The sequence below is a fragment of the Mustela erminea genome, chromosome 8 (genome assembly GCF_009829155.1).
Source record: "Mustela erminea isolate mMusErm1 chromosome 8, mMusErm1.Pri, whole genome shotgun sequence".
NCBI classification, from domain to species: domain Eukaryota; kingdom Metazoa; phylum Chordata; class Mammalia; order Carnivora; family Mustelidae; genus Mustela; species Mustela erminea.
Window position 1 is genome coordinate 114,079,323 of NC_045621.1, and position 21,453 is coordinate 114,100,775.

A 21,453-nucleotide genomic window follows, 5' to 3' on the forward strand; every position below is an offset into this window, starting at 1 on the left:
ATGTTTGTGTCCCATTCCAGTTTTTTTTGAAGATTTTATTTATTTATTTGACAGACAGAGATCACAAGTAGGCAGAGAGAAGGGAAGCAGGCTCCCTGCTGAGCAGGGAGCCCGATGTGGGGCTCGATCTCAGGACCCTGGGATCATGACCTGAGCCGAAGGCAGAGGCTTTAACCCCCTGAGCCACCCAGGCGCCCCCCATTCCAATTTTTTAAAATTTAAATTCAAGTTAGTTATCCTATGGTATATTATTAGTTTCAGGGTAGAGTTTAGTGACTCATTGGTTGCAAAAAACACCCAGTGCTCATTACATCACGTGCCCTCCTCATTGCCCATCACCCAGTTACCCCACCCTCCCACGCACATCCCCTCCAGCAACCTTCAGTTTGTTGCCTATAGTTAAGAGGCTCTTATGGTTTGCCTCTCTCTGTTTTTATCTTATTTTATTTTTCCTTTGTTTCCCTTTATGTTCATCTGTTTTGTTTCTTAATTCTACATGTAAATGAAATCATGTGGTATTTGTCTTTCTCTGGCTGACTTACTTCCCTTAGCATAATACCAGCTACAACGTTCCATGCACATTGTTGCAAATGGTAAGATTTCATTCTTTTTTATGGCTCAGTACTATTCCGTTGTGTATATATACCACATCTTTATCCATTCATCTGTAAATGGACATGTGTGACCCATTCCAGTTCTGAGGAAAGGAGAAAACTAGTGACAAACTGTTGGGCTCCTTCAGTCAGTCTGGAGTTTGATGAAAAGGTAAGAACGACTGGGTCTTTAGGAGCCATGGTTGTAAAATTATGTTACTCCTTCAGGTCGTGATATCCCATTGTTCTGTTTTTCTCCAGCTGGTTTCCCCATGGGCTATGCAGCTGCAGCTCCTGCCTACTCCCCCAACATGTACCCTGGAGCGAATCCTACCTTCCAGACAGGTATGCAGCATATGTGTGCTGGCTGACATAAGTGCTTTGTCCGTGTGGCTTAGGAGAATGTAAAGTGGGTGGGTTTTGAGAAGTGTGGTTATAGAATTAGGATTTGGGTTGAATTGATTTCTTGGTTTGTAAGTTCAGCCTTGTTGATGAATATGATAAAAACTTTTATTCTTACTGAGTGTAAAACTTTAGACACTGCATTTCTGATGTTCTTCCATAACAGATCTTTATTCTAATCATATGTCTTTATAGGTAACTAGTGCCAGGGCATATATGTATGAAACAGTGTTGATTACTAGAAACTAAAGATCATTTTGCCTAGTTAATAGGTGGAATTTCCATGTTGCTAATATTTTTAGAGATGACTGATTTCTCTCCAGTGTTTTAGCACTCTGGTTATAGTTTTACTATTTTTTCTTTCAAGTGTAGTTAATAATGTTACGTTAGTTTCGGGTGTACAACACAGTGATCCTACAAATGTACTTTATGTTGTTCTTACCACAAGTGTAGCTACCATCTGTCACCTGACAACCCTATTACAGTACCATTGACTATGTTCTCTACACTGTCCCTTTTATAGTTTTAAAGCAAAGTCTTATTTCATATGCATGAGATTATTTTTAGATTTTAGAAATCAGTGATACAGTTCAAAGTTAACTTGGTTTGGGTCTGAAGTTTGTAAAGGGGGTGATGCTTTTCTTTGTGAGCTTGTACTCTGGTGTGGGCTTGTTCCAGGGTTCACTCACCTGGACTTTGTGATTCTCCTGCAGCAGTGGTGGCCCACAGTGACCTGAAGTCTTGGCCTCATAGATCTGCTGGCGTGCTTCACTTTTTTCACCTTAGAACCCCTAGCCTCACACAGTTAACTTTGATGGAAAAGGAGATAAGAGTAGTGTCCCTTCCCTGAATTCTCCCTGTTTTGCTAATCATAAAATTCTTCTGTGACTCTTCTGTCCTTACTCCTGTTTCTATTCCTACTCTGACTTCATTTGTTCAGCTTATAGCTCACACCCAGACAAAGACCTTGGCTTGCTCATCCTACTCCCAGGCTTTTCTCCTTTGATTCATGTTCCCTGCTTGCTTATACCAGAGTAATGTTCTCAGATGAAGGTTTCCTCTGACTGTAAAGGCAAGACTCTCAACTTTAAATCTCTGGTTCTTTGCCACATTGGCCTGTTCTTTCCAAAATGGTTTTTGTTTTGTGTTTTTGCTAGCTTTTACTAATGTTTTTTCTCTCCCACCTGGCGGAGAGTACCTGCTACTTTGTTGCCTATGTTTTGGGATCAATTAAGGAAATCCCTTCCCTGGTATCAGCAATATTATTTTACTACTCACTGGATTCCTTAACAGCTAAATGGCACCACCCATCTCCTTTTGTAAAACTTCTCAGGTTTAATTTCTTTAAAGTAGTTCTCCTGAGGCTTAGATGACATAGAGTAAATTATACATGTTTAAAGTGTATAGTTTGATAATTTTTGATATAATGTATATCACTCTCACAGTTGGGAGTGAATATAACTCACTAAAAGTTTTCTTCTCACCTTTGTGATTTCTACCAGGATCCTGAAAATCACTGATCGGTTTTCTCTCCTATAGATTGCCTTATTTTCTAAAATTTTGTATAAATGAATCATATGGAATGTCCTTTTTTTTTCTTTGGACTGCTTTCATTCAATATAATTAACATCCATGTTGTAGTGTTTATCAGTAATTGGTTCCTTTTTATTGTCGGATTCCATTGTTTGGGAATACCACAGTTTGCTTACCCATTTTCCAGTTAACGTATGGATTATTTGCAGTTTGGGGTTGTTAAAGATGAAACTGCTGTGAATATCTCTGTACAAGTCTGTATAGATATATACTTCGTTTCTCTTGAGTAAATTCAAAGGAGGAGAACGTCTGGTTCTCAAGGCAAGTGAATATTTAACTTCATAAAAAATTGCCAAACTGTCTTCCAAAATGGTTGTACTGTTTTCTGGTCCCATCCACAGAGTATGAGAGTTCCAGTTCCTTTACCTCCTTGTCAACACTTGGTATAGTTCTGTTTAATTTTAGCCATTTGAACTTACCTAATGACTAATAACGTTGAGCATCTTTTCATGTGCTTATTTGCTACCTGTAACGTCTTTGGTTAAGTGTGTACATCTTTATTGTATGTCAGTTTTTGAGTTTGTCTTCTTATTTTTCCGTTTGAGACTTGTTTCACAGGTATATGATTTGCAGCTATTTTCTCCTAGTTTGTGGTTTTTTTCATTCTTTTAACAGTGTCTTTAAAAGAGCAGGAGTTTGTATTTTTTAATTTATTCTATATTTTTATAAGATTATTTGTAAGTAAACTCTACACCCAGCATAGGGCTTGAACTTACAACTCTAAGATCAGGAGTGATTTGCTCTACCACCTGAGCCAGCCAGGCGCCCCATGAGCAAGAGTTTTTAAATTTAATGGTTTTCACATTATTGTTTTGTTTATTTATGGGTCGTGTGTTTGGTGTCATTTCTAACCCAAATTGCAAAGATGTTCTCCTGTTTTCTTCTAGAAGTTTTATAATTTTAGATTTTACATTTAAGTCTGTTGCCTGTTTTGGTTTAGTTTTTGTATATGATGGGAGGAATTCAATTGAAGTTCATTTTTTTGCTTGAGAATTGTTACTTACCATGTTGCAGACCACCATAAAATGGAACATTCTAGAATTTTCTATAGTAGTTCATTTGTATTCATTTTCTTCTTGGAGTACACAAGTTAACAGAATTGTACTGAAAAGCAGGGTACCTGGGTTGGCAAGTCAGCTAAGCATCCAACTTTTGGTTTGGGCTCAGGTTGTGATCTCAGGATTGTGGGATCAAGCCCTGCATCAGGCTCTGCGCTCAGCACAGGATCTGCTTGTGATTCTCTACACTCCTGTGTTCTGCCGTCCTCCCTTACACATGCTCACATGTTCTCTCTCTCTCTCTCTTTCTCTCTCTCAAGTAAATGCTCTCCCAAGAGGAAGCTTGGGGTTTTTAGGTCTGGTTAGCTTCCTACTTTGGGGCACCTCAGGCCAACCTGAAGAACTGATGTCATCCATCTTCTCTTTGGGAGATGGGTCCTTTCTTGCTACTTTTCCAAGACTGCTCAGCAGCTGCTGTTGTAACCAAGAAGCTAGGGCAGGCAGGTGGGAGCAATAGGATTTTGGGGGATTGTGGCTGCCAAGAGGGCCAGCCTTGTTTAAAGGGGCATCTGCTGATAGATGGCAGAGAGAGTTGTCAACTGTGAGACTGCTGGCCCAGGATTGTCAAAACCCTCTGATTCTTAGGGAAAGCTGATAATAAAGATGTATGTGAAATTTGTAAATGACAAGCTGAGAATAAAAAATAATCTGGGAAGAGGGTGGGGATAAGATGTATATAAAATTTGCAAATGAGAAAATGAGAGCACTTTGAAGGTTCCACCAACGTCCCCAGTTCTTTTAGCCATCTGATTTGAGCCACAGCTGTGCTCCCCATCTTTTTCTGGGATCTGTTCAATGTTTCATATTGTGAATTTTAAAATTTTCCTTTTTAATGGGCCTTTCATTTTTCTGATGAGCAAGTCAGAGTTGTTACTATAAAAAAGTTAAAAAGTTTGTCTCCATTTCTGCTGCTTTCTCAATCTGCCTTCTGGTTCTCTCAGCACCAGATTTGTGGGCAAAGCTGGTATGGTATGTTCGTGGAGGTTAGCTTTTAAGGCACTTTGGCAATGTCCATGAACACACCACTCTTCTAAGTGTGACACAGAACCTTGTGATGAGATGTCATGTCTTTTGCTGAAAGATTCCATTACTCTGATGGAGGTATCATTCATTTCATCCTCACGAACAAGCGTAATAGGTTGAGTACCTATTCAGCCAGAATTGGCTGTCTCCTTTTGGAATCCACAATCTGTTGGAAAGAGTTTGGGGTGTGGAGTTTGCTAGATGTGGCTCAAATCGTGGCTGTGTCACTCCTGGGTAAGTTATTTTATTTCATTTTTGGCATTTGTATAATGAATTAACATATCCCCCTGGCTCTGTTATTGAGAATGCTGGCAGGCAGCATGCACACAGTCAGGCTTCCATGGTCCTGAGGCTGCACATTCAGGTTTCTTTCTCTTCTACTCTTACTTACAGTCTCTATAGTAATATTTACAATTATCATCTGAAGTCCTCAAGAAAACATTCAGTTCTTTGTAGTAAATTATTTAAGAAGTGACTTAAACACTACATTAACATACTTTTGAGGGTGGGTATTTATAAAATTCCAGTTAACATACAGTGTAATACCAGTTTCAGGTGTAGAATTTAGTGATTCATCACCTACATACAATACCCAGTGCTTCGACGCAAGTGCCTTCCTTCAGACTCATGAACTATTGAACCTATCCCCCTTACCCACAGCATACATTTTAAAGGGAGAAAATGTTGCTAAGAGTGATAAAATAGTCTTGGTTTTTGCCATGCAGGGCTGAATGGAGAATAAATTGGGGAAGATTTGAATTATGTCCGTGAAGTAAGATCCCAGGTTTGTTTAAAAAATAAACTACACTTATGGCAGCCACGTAGGAGAGAAAAGCTTTAGAATGTTACCAGTTTGTGGGGTCATGGGATCTGCTTTCTCTTGTTTAAATTAAGGGTTTACATGAGGCGCCTAGGTGGCTCGGTGGGTTAAGCCTTTGCCTTCGGCTCAGGTCATAATCCCAGGGTCCTGGGATCAAGCGTCACATTGGGCTCTCTGCTCAGCAGGGAGCCTGCCTCTCCTTTTCTCTCTGCCTGCATCTCTACCTACTTATGATCTCTCTCTTTCTGTCAAATAAATAAATAAAATCTTTAAAAATAAATAAATAAAGGGTTCACATCCATATAGTTTAAAGGTAACCTCTCTCCTTCCCATCCCTGTTACTGTGACCCTGTGAGCATCCTTTAGTGAATTTGGGACTATTTTCTTCTGCAACTGCTTTGTCTTCCCTGGACCCAGTATCCTAGATTACACCTTACCTTGGGGTCATTCTTTCCAACATCTCAGGGATTTCTTACATCTTTCCCTTCTGTTCGATTCCTTGTCTTTCTTAGTTTACCTTTTGGTTTTTGTGGAGGATCTCCTTCAGTAGTTTCCCAGTAGTATGGAGAGTCATAATTTCATGTGTGGAAACATTGTGTTTTGCACCCATACTTCTGTAGTTTAGTTATAGAAGTCTAGGCTAGCAGTTACTTCCCTCCAGAGTTTTTTTTTTTTTTTTTTTTTTAAAGATTTTTTTAATTTATTTATCAGAGAGAGAGAGGGAGAGAGCGAGCACAGGCAGACAGAATGGCAGACAGAGGCAGAGGGAGAAGCAGGCTCCCTGCTGAGCAAGGAGCCCGATGTGGGACTCGATCCCAGGACGCTGGGATCATGACCCGAGCCGAAGGCAGCTGCTTAACCAACTGAGTCACCCAGGCGTCCCTTCCCTCCAGAGTTTTGAGGACATTGCTGAATTGTTTTCTAGCTTCCATTGTTGGTACTGAGAATTGTGATACCTTGCTGATGCTTGATTGACTGTAACCTGGGTTTCTTTTAGGTAATTTGGCATTTTTGTCTCTGGTGTTTTGAAATTTCTTGATGCCATGTCTTGGTGCAGGTCTTTCCTTCTCAAATACATTTTATGTTCTGATTTCTCTTTTTTCTTTTTAAATATTTTTAAATGTATATTTTTTAAGTTTTTGTTTAAGTAGTCTCTACATCCAACATGGGGCTTGAAATAGTGACCCTGAGATCAAGAATTGCATGCCAGGTGCCCCTAGCGTTCTGAGTTTTTTTGTCTTTTATGCTGAGAAACTTAAATACAATCTTGTGCATTACTTTTGGAAGAAATTATCTATTTGAATATAAAAAGTTTTTGGTATCACATAATTAGCAGTCTAAGAATAGTGGCCTTAGGGGCACCTAGGTGGCTCAGTGGGATAAAGCCTGTGCCTTCAGCTCAGGTCATGATCCCAGAGTTCAGGGATCAAGCCCCATATCGGGCTCTCTGCTCAGCAGGGAGCCTGCTTCCTTCTTTCTCTCTCTCTCTGCCTGCCTCTCTGCCTACTTGTGATCTCTCTTTCTGTCAAATAAAATCTTTAAAAAAAAAAAAAAGAACAGTGGCCCTAGACATGAATTTTTCCTTGAGAGGAAGTCAACCAGCGATGCATCACTTTTTTGGTGAGAGGGAAAGGAGAAAGGTTCTAATCATTTTGTTGTCTATGTTGCATTGGTGTGAATGGTCTTTTTAGGAAAGGACAGTCTGGAAAGCTATTACTGTTTTTAAAAGACCATATAGTGAATGTGTATGTGTGTGTATGTGGATATGTCTTTATTTATTTATTATTTGAGAGAGCATGCGAAAGAGCATGAGTTGGGGGAGAGGCAGACTTCCCAGTGAGCAGGGATCCTAATGTAGGGCTCTATCTCAGGACCCAGAGATCATGACCTGAGCCAAAGGCTGACGTTTAGCCACTTGAGCCACCCAGGCACCCCTGTATTTGTTTTTGTATGGTGAATGGCTGATAAGTCTAAAAATTTTTTTTTTAAGATTTTATTTATTTATTTGACAGATCACAAGTAGGCAGAGAGGCAGGCACAGAGAAAGGGGAGGAAGCAGGCTCCCTGCTGAGCAGAGAGCCTGATGCGGGGCTTGATACAGGACCCTGGGATCATGACCTAAGCCGAAGGCAGAGGCTTTAAGCCACTGAGCCACCCAGGCGCCCCTACAAATTATTGTAGAGAGGCCATGTCAGTTTTGGATACTATGAGAGGTATGTGTATGTATTTTAAGTTTCCTGTTGAGGTTCTCCTGTGTGATACATTGGAGCTAGTGCTATCTAAAACAAAAAAAAAAGAAGGTGCCTGGCAAACACACTCAGTTTTAAGTAATTCGGGAACACATTTGTTTCCTTGTAACTGGTTTATCTTGTTGGTTTGAAAGTACCTATACAAGAAAACAAAATAAATTTTCTGGTTAGTATTAGGATGTAGCTCAAAGTTACAAAAATAGGCAGTAAGATAGCATTTATTAAAAATCATTGCTGGGGAGTGTGGGTGGTGCAGTCTATTGAGTGGCGAACTCTTGCTCATGGAGCTCCATGTCAGGTAGGCTCTGTGCTTAGCGCTGAGTCTGCTTAAGATTCTCCCTGCCTTTCCCTCTCTCCCCACCCCGCCCTAATACTCCCTCTCTCTCTAAAATAAGTAAATCTTATTTAAAAATCATTGCTGTCATTAGTAGAAATAATGGGTTACTGTTTTTCCAACATTTTTATTGTGAAAATTTTCAGTATACAGAGAAACTGAAAAAAATTCACAGTGAATATCTACATGTAGACTGCCAAGATTCTACAATTAAACTTTTTTTTTTTGGAAGAGCATGCTCGAGAGTCAGGTGGGGAGGGAGAGAGAAGAGAATCTTAAGCAGGCTCCATGGCTAGTTCAGAGCCCCCACACAGGGCTCAATCTCGACCTTGAGCTCATGACCTGAGCTGAAATCAAGAGTCAGATACTTAAATGACTTAGCCCTGCGAGCTCCCCTACAATTAAACCTTTTAAATCTTTTATTTTATTTTTTTAATGTTTTATTTAATTTCTACACCCCCCCCCCCATGTGGGGCTTCCGCTCTTGACCCTAGCTCGAGTCATGTGTTCCACCAACAGCCAGGCAGTCACCCCTAAAATCAACTTTGAAAATTAACTTTTTTACTTGTATCACATTTGTGTACCTGCAGTACATCTTGGTTTGTTTGCTTGTTTGTTTTAAGATTTTTTTTTAAGATTCCATTTATTTATTTGACATACAGAGATCACAGGTAGGCAGAGAGGCAGGCAGAGAGAGGAGGAAGCAGGATCTCCGCTGAGCAGAGAGCCCGGTGCGGGGCTTGATCCCAGGACTCTGGGATCATGGCCTGAGCTGAAGGCAGAGGCCCCAACCCACTGAGCCACCCAGGTGCCCCACATATTGTTTTTTGAGGTTACTTTGAAACCACAGTAAGTTCGGACACTAATGCACTTCATCCCATTTGGTTCCGTGTACATACCATTGCTATTTGTAGTTGTATTTTAGTTTAGGGTTTTTTTTTGTTTTGTTTGTTTGTTTGTTAAGGTGAAATTTACATGTGAGATGCATACATTTTAAGTGTGCCATTCAGTTGCATTCTGACAGGTGCATGCACAAAGTATCTTCTTGGAATCATCATCTTCAATAAAGCATACATATGAGGCAGGTGTTACGTGACATCTTCAGATGATTAAGACACCTAGGGCCAGCTGGAGATTTCTGCAGCAGTAGGCCTCGGGCCTCCATTAGAAATGAAACTCATTGTAGATTGACCATCCATTGGTTGTGAGTAAAGGGCTTCACCTTTTTTAGTGGATGTGGTTGGTCAAAACAGTGCTTCTGAATCAGAGACTCTCTCTGTGGAGGACTGTGTGCCTAGATCATCCTTGTTTTGGTTTTATACTGTGTTTGTGGAGGCTTATTCAGGTTGACAGCTTCCGTTTTGTATGCAGTCCAAGCTCTTTCTGCAGTTTGAATAGTGACAAAATGGTCAGACTTTCTTATTAGGAATAGTGATAGGCTTTTTAGAAGCTTAGTTTCAAAAATTCACCAATTTTTGCAAGGTAGAGTTGCGGAGAGGTGAATCTGAGGGGATATACTGGAAGATGATAAATGATCAGGAGAGAGAGCCTCCATAAGCTGGCTACCAGAAAGTGATATAGCAGCAGAGTGCAAAATCAGAGCTTGTAGACATCTGCTCCTTTGAGGGACAGCCCTGCTTCAGTGGTGCTCAAGTGGCAAAGCAGGGCAGAATCCTAGGTGGGACAGTGTGGTCTTAGGATCCCCAGGATCACAGAAGGAACAGGGGTGCCTGAGCTGGCAGAATTCCCAGGCATTGGAGTGGGAAAACCTGCTAGGGTCAGCAAGCCCAGCAGTGGGCTCTTAGTTTGGTTTGCCATTAACTGCAAATTGGGACACGGTTGGGCTACTGCTCTCTGTTCGAGTGCCCAGCAAAGTGCAGGCCCAAGGTGACCCTCCTCCCACCCACGTGAGGATGCACATGGGTGCATACCATGGGAGTCTGCAGAGTTTGGGGCACACAAAATTGGAGACTACTTTTCCCTGACGGTTTACGGTTTACTGAAGAGAAGGGACAATGATCTTTTACCTCCAGGGCTAGGGATGGGGTGCAGTCTTGTTTATTTTCATCCCCTAAAGCAGCGGGGGAAAGCCTTCAGCAAACAAAAGCCACAGAGAACAACCAAAAGCAGCTTACACTGACTGAGCCCAGCCTCCTTGAAAGGGAAGGTACAACTCTGCCCAGGCAAAGACACCTGAGAATCAGCATAGTAGGCTCCTCCTCCCCCAGGAGACCAGTTCAACATCAGCAGAATGCCAAGTTTACCAAGCACACAGAACTGTCAAGCACCAGGGGAGAATAGTATATAGAATTTGAGGGTTTTTTCTCATAATTCTTTAATCTTTCAGTTTAAATTTATCCCTTTTTTTTCTTTTCAGTTTCTTATTTTATCAACTTTTTGTTTTTAAGGTTTCTTTTTAACTTTCATTTTACATTTATATTTTATAGATATATTCTTCATTTTTGGCTTCCTTTCACTGTATTCAATTTTATTTTTGTATATAAATATTTAAAGTTTTGCTTTCTTTACAGTTTTGGGATTTAGTGTCTTCTAACAACAACAAAAAAAAGAATAAAATAAAATATACCCAGGACCTACTGGCTCACCCTGTTTTGTCCACCTAGAGGATTATATTCTCTCTTTTTTCCCCTTCTTTTGTTTCTGTTTCTTTTCTTTTTTGATTTCTAACCTCTTTGGATTTGTCTACTGTGTATTGTGCTTGGGTCGTGGTTGATATTTTTGGTCTTGTTCTCTTGTTCATCCATTCTTCTCCGGGCAAAATGCCTAGAAAGAGAAATGTAAAACAAAGGAAAGATCCAGAGGTAATATTCTCTGCCATAGATCTAATGAATACGGACATAAATAAAATGTCAGAGGTGAAATTCAGGATAATGGTTATACATTTATTAGCTGGGTCTTGAAAAAAACATAAAAGACAATAGAAAATCTCTTAGAGCAGAAATAAAATCCATTCATGCTGAAATTAAAAATGGTTTAATTGAGATGTAGTCTGATCTACAAATGGATGCTCTAACAGTTAGGGTAAATGAGGCAGAAGAAGAGTTAAGTGGCATAGAAGACAAGATGATGTAAAGAAGGGAAGTTGAAGAAAAGAGAGAAAAACAAATAAATGGCTCCTGAGGGGAGGCTTCGAGAAATCAGCAAGACCATCAAGTGAAATAGTATTAGAATTATTGGGATCCCAGATGAAGAAGAGAGAGGGAAAGAAGGTATATTTAAGAAAATCACAGCTGAGAACTTCCTTAATCTGGAAAAGAAAATAGGTATTTTTGTCCAAGAGGTAGAGAAAACACCCTTCAAGGTCAGTAAAAATGGATCAACATCCTGACATATAATAGTGAAGCTTTCACATTTTAGAGATGAAGAGAAAATCCTGAGAGCAGCTTGAGGCAAGAGCTCCTTAACCTACAATGGTAGAAACATCAGACTAGCAGCAGACCTAGCCACGGATATCTGGCAGGCAAGAAATGGCTGGTGTGATTATTCAGAGTACTAAATGGGAAAAATAATACAGCCAACAATACTTTAGCCACCAAGGCTGCCATTCAGAATGGAAGGAGAGAGAAAGAGCTTCCAGGAGAAACAGAAACTGAAAGAATCTGTGATCACTAAACCGGCCATGATTAAAGGGGATTCTGTAAGCAAAGAGAAAACCCCAAAGTAACATACACCAGAAAGAAATAGAGACAGTCTACAGAAACAGGAACTTTAGAGATAATACATTGGCACTAAATTAGTATCTTTCAATAGTTATTCTATAGACTTAATGCTCCAATCAGAAGAGACAGGATATCAGATTAGATAAAAAAGCAAGATTCATCCATATGGTGAGATTCATTTTAGACCTAAAGATACCTTCATATTGAAAGTGAGGGGGTGGAGAACAATTTATCATGCTAATGGACCGCAAAAGTAAGCTGGGATAACAATCTTTCTGTCAGACAAATTAGATTTTAAAGCAAAGATTGTAGTAAGGGATGAAGAGGGACACTGTATCATACTTAAAGTGTCTATCCAACAAGATCTAACAATTACATATATTTATCCTCCTAACTTAGGAGCAGCCAATTACACAAATCAGTTAATAATCAAATTAAAGAAACTCATTGATAATAATACTAGGATATTTCAACACCTCACTCATAGCAATGGACAGATCATCTAAGCAGAAGATCAGTAAGGAAATAGGGCTTTAAATGACACACTGGATCAGATGGACTTCACAGATAAGGAGCATTTCATCTTATAGCACCAGGATATACATTCTTCTTGAATCCACATGGAACATTCTCCAAAATAGATCACATGCTGGGTCACAAATAAAGTTTCACCTGGTACCAAAAGAATGGGATTACTCCCTGCATGTTTTCAGACTACAATGCTATGAAATTTGAAGTCAACCACAAGAAATTTGGAAGGAACATAAATACGTGGAGGTTAAGGAACATCCCATTAAAGAATGAATGGATCAACCAGGAAGTTAAAGAATTAAAATATACATAGAAGCAAATGAAAATGAAAACATGACAGTACAAAACCTTTGGGATGCAGCAAGGTGCTCGTAAGAGGGAAGTAATACCAATGCAAGCCTTCCTCAAGAAAGAAGGAAAGTCTCCAATGTACTACCTAACTTTATACCTAAAGAAGCTGGAAAAAGCACAGCAAATAGATAACACCTAAATCCAGTGAGACGAGAAATAATAAAGATCAGAACAAAAATCGTGATATAGAAATGGAAAAAAAAAAAAAACCAACTATAGAAGAGATCAGTGAAATTAGGAGCTGGTTGTTTGAAAGGATTGATAAGGGATAACCCCCTAGCCAGACTTATCCAAAAGAAAAGAGAAAGGACCCAGATCAATAAAATCATGAATGAAAGAGGAGAGATCATGCCAACACTTTGGGTCCCTAATGAAATCCCAGGTGGTACCGGAAGATTGGAATTACTCCGTGTATATTTTCAGACCACAATGCTTTGAAACTTGAACTCAGTCACAAAAGGAAATTTAGAAGGAACTCAACACTTGGAGGTTAAAGAGCATCCTGTTAAAGAATGAACGGATCAACCAGGAAAAAAAAAGAATTTTAAAAATCATGGAAACAAATGAAAATGAAAACACAACTGTTCAAAAATTTGGGATGCAGCAAAGGCAGTCTAAGAGGGAAGTAGTACATAGTAACACAAGCTGTTCTCAAAAAATTTGAAAAGTCTTAAATATGCAAGCTAACCTTAACACCTAAAGGAGCTGGAGAAAGAACAGCAAATAAAGCCTAAACCACGCAGGACAAGAGAAATAATAAAGACTAGAGTGGAACTCAATGAAATAGAATCCAATGGAACAGTAGAACAGATCAGTGAAACCAGGAGCTGGTTTTTTGAAAGTATTACTAAGATCAATAAACCCCTAGCCAGACTTAACAAAAAGAAAAGAGGAGGAATCCAAATTAATAAAATTATGAATGAAAGAGGAGAGATCATGACCAACGCCAAGAAAATACAATTTTAAGAACATATGAACAACTATATGGCCAACAAATAAGGCAATCTGGAAGAAATGGATGCATTCCTAGAAACATATAAATTACCAAAACTGAAGCACGAAGAAATAGGAAACCTGAACAGACCCATAACTGGCAAGGAAATTGAGTCAATAATCAAAAATCTGCCAACACAGAGGAGTCCAGGGCTAAATGGCTTCCCAGGGCACTTCTCCCAAACATTTAAAGAAAAATTGGTACCTGTTTTTCTGAAACTTTTCCAAAAAATGGAAATGGAAGAAAGTTCCATACTCATTCTGTGAGGCGAGCATTACCTTGATCCTAAAGCCAGGCAAAGACCCCCACTAAAAATTTTAGAATTACAGACCAGTATCTCTGATGAACATGGATGCCATAGTTCTCACCAAGATACTAGCCAGTAGGATCCAACATACATGAAATGGATTACTTTTTATGACCTAGTGGGATTTATTCCTGTGCTGCAGGGGTAGTTCAGCATTTGCAAATCAATTAATGTGATATACATCACATCAGTAAAAGAAAGAACAAGAACCATATGATCTTTTCAGTTGATGCAGAAAAAGCAGTTTCCTCAAGAAATTAAAAAGATAGCTACCCTATAATTCAGCAATTGCACTACTAAGTATTTACCCCAAAAATGCAAATGTAGTGATCTGAAGGGGCACCTGTGCACCTCCATTTTTATAGCAGCAATGTCCACAATAGTGAAACTGTGGAAAGAGCCAAGATGTCCACTGACAGATGGTGAAAGGACGAATATGTGGTACACACACACACACACACTACACAGTGGAATATTAGTCATCAGAAAGGATGAATGCTTCCTATAGTTTAATTACATGGATGTGCATGAAACTGGAGTGAAATAAGTTAGAGAATGACAGTTATCTTATGGTTTCACTCATGTGGAATATGAAAAAACAGCACAGGATCATAGGGGAAAGGAGGGAAAAGTGAACAGGAAGTCTTCAAAGAGAGACGAAAACTGAGAGACTGAATTGTAGGAACAAACAGGGTTGCTGGATGGAAGGTGGGCAGGGGGATGGATAACTGGGTGATGGGCATTAAGGAGGAACGTTGATGTGAGCACTGGGTGTTATATGAAACTGATAAATTATTGAATACTTCATCTGAAACTAATGATATACTGTATGTTTACTAATGGACTTTAAAGAAATAAAAACTGGTGCATTTTGGGGTACCTGGGTGGCTCAGTCTTTTAAGCATCTAACTCTTGATTTTGGCTCAGATCATGATATCCAGCCTTGTATCCACACCCGTCAGCAGGGAGTGTGCTTGAGATTTTCTCCCCTCTGCCCCTCCTTCCCAATAAATAAATAAATCTGAAATTCCTGGGAGTCATTCATTCTCTTTCTCTTCCTTAAATTTTATATATATATATATATAGAGAGAGATATATATATATATATATATATATATATATAAAATATGTGTATATAACATATATATAGTTCTAACCACAGACCAATAATGTAAATCTTTTTATTTTAATTTTTTAATAGCTTTTTTTTTTTTAAAGGTTTATATATTTGAGAGAGAACCCATGTGTGAGGGCCTGGCGGGGCAGAGGGAGAGTAACTGGAAAATCTCAAGCCTACTCCTCAGTGAGCACAGAACCTAACACAGGGCTTGATCTCAGGACCCTAAGATCATGACTTGAGCCAAAATCAAGAATCAGACACTCAGTTGACTGAGCCACCCAAGGTGCCTCACTTAGCTTGTTTTTTTAAACTTGAGGTATAGTTTATGCACAAACACTGATATGTATTAAGTGTTCAGTTAGACAAATTGTATATATTCATGTAATCACACCTGAAAGAAAATACCAAGCACTTTGATCATTCCAGATAGCTTTCATTCTGCCCTCTCCAAACCACCCCTCCCATTTCTCCCGCCATATGTATATTTGTATGCTTTGTATTGAAAAAGAGATCATACAATGTGCTCTTATGTGTGTTTGGTGAGTTTTAAAAGTTCAACATGGCTTGAGACTTAACTTGTGTTTTTTCCTCTTGATACTTAGTATTTTTTATTTGGATGTATCATAATTGAACCATTCTTCCTTTTGATGAACATTTGGATTATTTCCCAGCTTTTGTCTATTAAGTTTGGTGAACAGTTTTTTATAAGTCCTATTGTGGATGCATGTTTTCATTCTTCTAGGGCAGGTATCTGAGCGTGAATTCCTGGGTCATTTGGAAAGTTCTCTAGCTTTATGAGAAGTTTTACTGTCTGACATTCCCATGAACTAAGTATGAGTGAGTGAGCACTTGTAATGAATGAGAAATAATATCTCAAAAACTTTTATTTTTGTTTTCATTTTTTGTGGGTTTATTTATGTATTTTAGAGGTTGGGGTAGAGGGAGAGAGCGAGAATTGTCAAGCAGACTCCACCCTGAGTGGTGATCCCAAAGCAGACTCAGTCTCACCGCCCTGAGATCATGACCTGAGTCAGTCTAGAGTTGGACATTTGACTGAGTGCGCCGCCCAGCGCCCCCTCACTTTTAGAAAACAGTTCTTTTGAGGTATAATTTACATACACTAAAAGTTATCCTTTTAAATCTACGGTGTGGTGTGTTTAGATAGAAGGTATACAGTTAGTTGTGTAATACCACCACACTCAAGTGACTTCATTCCCCTGAAAAGTTCCCTCAAACCCTCTGTCCCTTGAGCACCACCATTTGGTTTTCTATCATGGAATACTAGGTTGGTCTTTATCCTAGAGTTTCCTCTCAGTGAATGTAGCATGTATTTTTTTTTTTAATTAAAAAAAATTTTATTAAGTAGTCTTCATGCCCAGCATGAGAGGTTTGAGCTCAACACCCTGAGATCAAGAGTCACATGCTCCACCAGCTGAGCCAGCCAGACACCTCTCAGCATGTATTCTTATATCTGGTTTCCTTTGCATCTTACAGTTTGAAATTTATGCCATGTTGTATATATCAGCAGTCGTATCTTTTTGGTTGCTAACTAGTATTTTATTATATGGATATACCAGTCTGCTGGTGGACATTCGGTCATTATGAATAAAGCTGCTACGAACATAGCAGTTCAAAGACCTTTGCATACCCTCATTTAGAATAAGCCACTGTTCTGTGTTGGGATGGGGAGTCAGGAAGGGGAGCCAGACATCTTCCTACTTACCAGACAGACTCTAGCCACTCTTCCAGACTTCAGCCCTCTATCAACTCCTGGAAGCAAGTGCTGATAGTTTCCAGGTTTTTGGAAGAGGTGTTCCTGTTCCTGGTAGTAGGCTGCTTCTTGGCCTTTTTCACTGTTGGCTACGATGTAGCTATTTTGAGTCTCCCAAGTCATTTTCCATTTCTGCCTTTTAGATTCCAAACTGTTGTCTTTTCTCCCATTCTTTGTGTGGCTTTACATCTTTAATTTATTAATCTGATTTATTCTCACTTTGGGGACAGAGGCAAATACATGTCTTCAACTTGCTGTCTTAACTCAATCTTTTTACCTTAGCCCTGATGTTCAACAAGTTTCTCCCCCAACCCCTTTTATTTTGCTATAATAAAGAACACTGTGATTCGCATTCTTATAGTTGAGTTTGTTCCAATCCATACTTCTAATGCCAGATTGTGCCCCAGAAAGATGTACCAATTTATATTCCCACAGGATAGGTATTTCTTTCCTAGTCCTGTATTGAGTATACTCTCAGTAGAACTTTCTCCTTTGTTTTTTCCATTCTCCCCCAAAATGCCACCTACCCCAGTTCGCACACATGTACTTGCACATCAGGTCTAGAAATGAAGTCAGATATTTGTGGAAGATAGGTCCACAGTAGTGTCAGATCTTGACTGCAGTCAGGGCTGTAACAATGCTTTGTTCCTCACTGCTTTGTTCCTTCCCTGTGCCAGGCATGAAAGTGGGTTTGAATTAAGGCCTTTTTCTCTTTCCTTTTTACATTTTTTGTTAGTTTTAGGTGTACAAACATAGTGATACAACATTTCTTTGTATTGCTCATTGCTCAGCACAGTGAGTGCTCACCATCTCTCCTAGTGCAGTGTTATTCCCTGTACTCTGTATTCCCTGTACTCTACTTTTCATCTCCATGACTGACTGACTTTGTACCACATAATCCCCTTTATCTGTTTTGCCCATCACCATTCCCTCCACCCCCCAGCCCAGCAACCACTGCTTTTTTGTTCTCTATTTTTGAGCCTGTTTGTGGATTTGTTTTGTTTTTTGGATTGCACATATAAGTGAAATCGCTGGATCATATAGTATTTGTCTTTCTCAGTCTTGACTTACTTCACTTAACATAATATTATCTAGGTCCATCCTATGTTGTCGCAAATGACAAGATCTCATTCTTTTTATGGCTGAGTAATATTCCACTGTGTGCCTGTGTGTCTGTGTGTGTGTGGGTGCATCATATACATAATATCATCTTTATCCATTTTATCATTGGATAGTTGGGTTGCTTCTGTATCTTGGCTGTTGTAAATAATGTGACAGTAAAAACAGGTGCATATGTATCTTTCCAAAGTAGTGTTTTCATTTTCTTTGGTTAAATACCCAATAGAGGAAATACTGGATCATGGGGTATATTAGTTTTTAACTTTTTGAGGAATGTTCATATTACTTTCCTATAGTGGCTGTACCAATTTACATTCCCACCAACAGTTCACCAGGGTTCCCCTTTCTCCACATCCTTGCCAGCAATTGTTATTTCTTGTCTTTTTGATACTAGCCATTCTGACTGGTGTGAGATAGATCTCATTGTGATTTTGATTTGCATTTCTCTCATGTTGAGTTATGTTGAGCATCTTTTCATATGTCTGTTAGCCATCTGAGATCTTCTTTGGAAAAATGTCTATTCAGGTCTTCTCCCCATTCGTTAACTGGATCATTTGGTTTTTTTGGTGGTGTTTTGTTTGTTTGTTTTTTTAAGATTTTTATTTATTTTTATTTGACAGACAGAGATCACAAGCAGGCAGAAGCAGGCAGAGAGAGAGGAAGGGAAGCAGGCTCCCTGCTGAGTAGAGAGCCCGACGTGGGGCTCAATCCCAGGACCCTGGGATCATGACCCAAGCCGAAGGCAGAGGCTTTAACCCACTGAGCCACCCAGGCGCCCCTTTGGTGGTGTTCTTTATGTATTTTGGATATTAACACCTTATCAGATTTTTCATTTGCAGATCTTATCTCCCATTTAGTACATAGTCTTTTTGTTCTGTTATGGATCACTTTGCTATGCAGAAGCTTTTTATTTTTTAATTTTTTTTTTAGAGAGAGCTAATGGGTGCAGGAGGGAGGGGCAGAGAGAGAGGGAGACACCAAAGCAGACTCCTTTAGTGTGGAGACCGAAAGTGGGCAGGGGGCTTGATTCCATGACCCTGAGATCATGACTTGGGCAGAAACCAAGAGTCAGACACTCAGTCAGTTGTACCACCCAGGCGCCTCTGTGCAGAAGCTTTTTAGTTTGATGTAGTTCTAATAGTTTATTTTTGCTTTTGTTTCCCTTGCTTGAGAGATCCATAAATAATGTTGCTAAGGCCATTGTACAAGAGATTATTGCCTCTGTTTTCTTTTAGGACTTTAAAGGTTTCAGGTCTCACATTTAGATCTTTAATCCATTTTATTTTTTGTGTATGGTATAAGAAAGTGGTCCATTTTCATATTTTTGCATGTAGCTGTCTATTTTTCCCCAACACTATTCATCAAAAAAAACCCCATCTTTTCCCCCATGGTATATTCTTGCCTCCTGTGTTGTAGATCATTGATTGGCCATAAAAACATGGGTTTACTTCTGGGCTCTCTATTCTGTTCCATTGATCTATGTGTCTGTTTTTCTGCCAGTACTGTATTGTCAGCTTTGTATACCTCCAGCTTTGTTTTTCTTTCTCAAGATTGCTTTGCCCATTTGGGGTCTTTTTTGTGGTTCCATAAAAAAGTTTTAGGATTGTGAGTTCTAGTTCTGTGAAAAACGCTATTTAAAAAAAAAAAGATTTTATTTATTTATTAGAGAGAGAGTGTGAGAGCATGAGAGGGGAGAAGCTCAAAGGGAGAGGCAGACTCCCCATGGAACTGGGAGCCCATTGTGGGACTCAGTCCCAGGACTCTGGGATCATGACCTGAGCTGAAGGCAGTTGCTTAACCAATTGACCCACCCAGGCACCCAGGCTATTGGTATTTTGATAGGAATTACGTTGAATCTATATATTGCTTTTGGTAGTATGGACATTTTAGCGGTATTCTTCCAGTTCATGAGTGTGGTGTATCTTTCCATTTGTTTGTGTCGTCTTCAGTTTTTTTGCATCAGTGTGTTCTACAGGTCTCAGAGCACAGGTCTTCCACCTCCTTGGTGAGATGTATTTCTAGGTACCTTATTCTTTTTGGTAAAGTTGGAAATGGGACTGTTTTCTTAATTTCTCTTCTGCTTTGTTACTCGTGTGTAGAAATGCAACAGATTTCTATATATTCGTGTCCTGCAGTTTTACCTGATTCATTTATTTTATAGTTTTTTGATGGAGTCTTTAGCATTTTCTATGTGTAGTGTCATGTCATCTGCAGATAGAGACAGTTTTACTTCCTCCTCATGATTTTGGATGACCTGTATTTCTTGTGTAACTGCTGTGACTAGAACTTCCAGTACTCTGTTGAGTAACAGTGGTGAGAGTGAGCATCCTTGTCTTGTTCCTGACCTTAGAGGGAAATCTCTGGGTTTTTCATGGCCATTGGCTTCTTTGTTTCAGGTTACACTCCTGGCACACCTTACAAAGTGTCCTGTTCCCCCACCAGCGGGGCAGTGCCACCATACTCCTCCTCCCCCAACCCCTACCAGACCGCTGTGTACCCTGTGCGAAGTGCCTACCCCCAGCAGAGCCCCTACGCACAGGTAGGCCTGGGGTGTGCTTTGGGTTTGTTAACGGTGCTCATGGGCACTGTGCATATGGGAAGGGTTGGTTCTCTCTGGGCTCTGATCCATGGGGTGTGCAGCCTTGTGGCAGTTGACTCTCCTCTCCTCCACAGCAAGGCACGTACTACACACAGCCCCTGTATGCAGCACCCCCTCACGTCATCCACCACACTACAGTGGTGCAGCCCAATGGCATGCCAGCGACGGTGTACCCTGCTCCCATTCCTCCACCTAGAGGCAACGGCGTCACCATGGGCATGGTGGCTGGGACCACTATGGCCATGTCGGCAGGTGAGTCCGTGACCCTGGGTTGCCTGTTTTATGATGGCATGAGAGCTGGGGAAAGGGAGAGCTCACTAATTCTTTGAACTTTGGTTTGGTTTTTCATGCTTCAAGTTGTATGGAAGGACATTTTCTTAGGAAAGGAACATTTTCTTTCCCTTCCCTTCATTTCCTCCTTTTCTCCTTTCACTTGAGAGGAGTCTGGGTTTGGGGTTTAGAGTAATAAGCCAAGAACTAAGTACCTTCCCTGTGGGCATGGTAGTGATCACTGGGTAGTGATCTCTGTATTTGACGGGTGAGCTGAGCTCTTGGCATTAGGGCCAGGGAGTGGCCGGTCCTCCTGAGGAGCATACCAAGCTTGAACAGAAGGGGGTTACTTTGTGTCTAGGTGGTCTGGCCCTCCTGATACCTCCCTTTAGTCTGTGAATGTTGGTGTTTGCATAAATCTAAGAAAACTAGCTTTGTGTTAACAGAACAGCTACTTGTAGAAATCCTTTGGCATTGGTCAACTTTATTTCCCAAGGCTTTCCTTGATAAATCACAGAGATATGAGACTCCTGGGGAGGATGTGCTCATCATTTTGGACTCTGGAGCCCCTGGGGACTTGATGTAATGTCTAGGGTTTAGGTTACCTCCAGTGGGCATATGAATTATCTATGGCAGGCT

General features: G+C 40.0%; 1 protein-coding gene across 1 annotated transcript in view; it reads left to right on the plus strand.

Annotated features, from left to right (window-relative positions):
- FAM168B (family with sequence similarity 168 member B) overlaps positions 1-21,453 on the plus strand; it is a 43,149-nt gene that overhangs the window by 15,451 nt on the left and 6,245 nt on the right. The window contains exons 3-5 of the mRNA XM_032354034.1: positions 855-938; positions 20,342-20,484; positions 20,619-20,796. Coding sequence (XP_032209925.1) covers positions 855-938; positions 20,342-20,484; positions 20,619-20,796 — 405 coding nt within the window. The remainder of the gene's footprint in view (positions 1-854; positions 939-20,341; positions 20,485-20,618; positions 20,797-21,453) is intronic.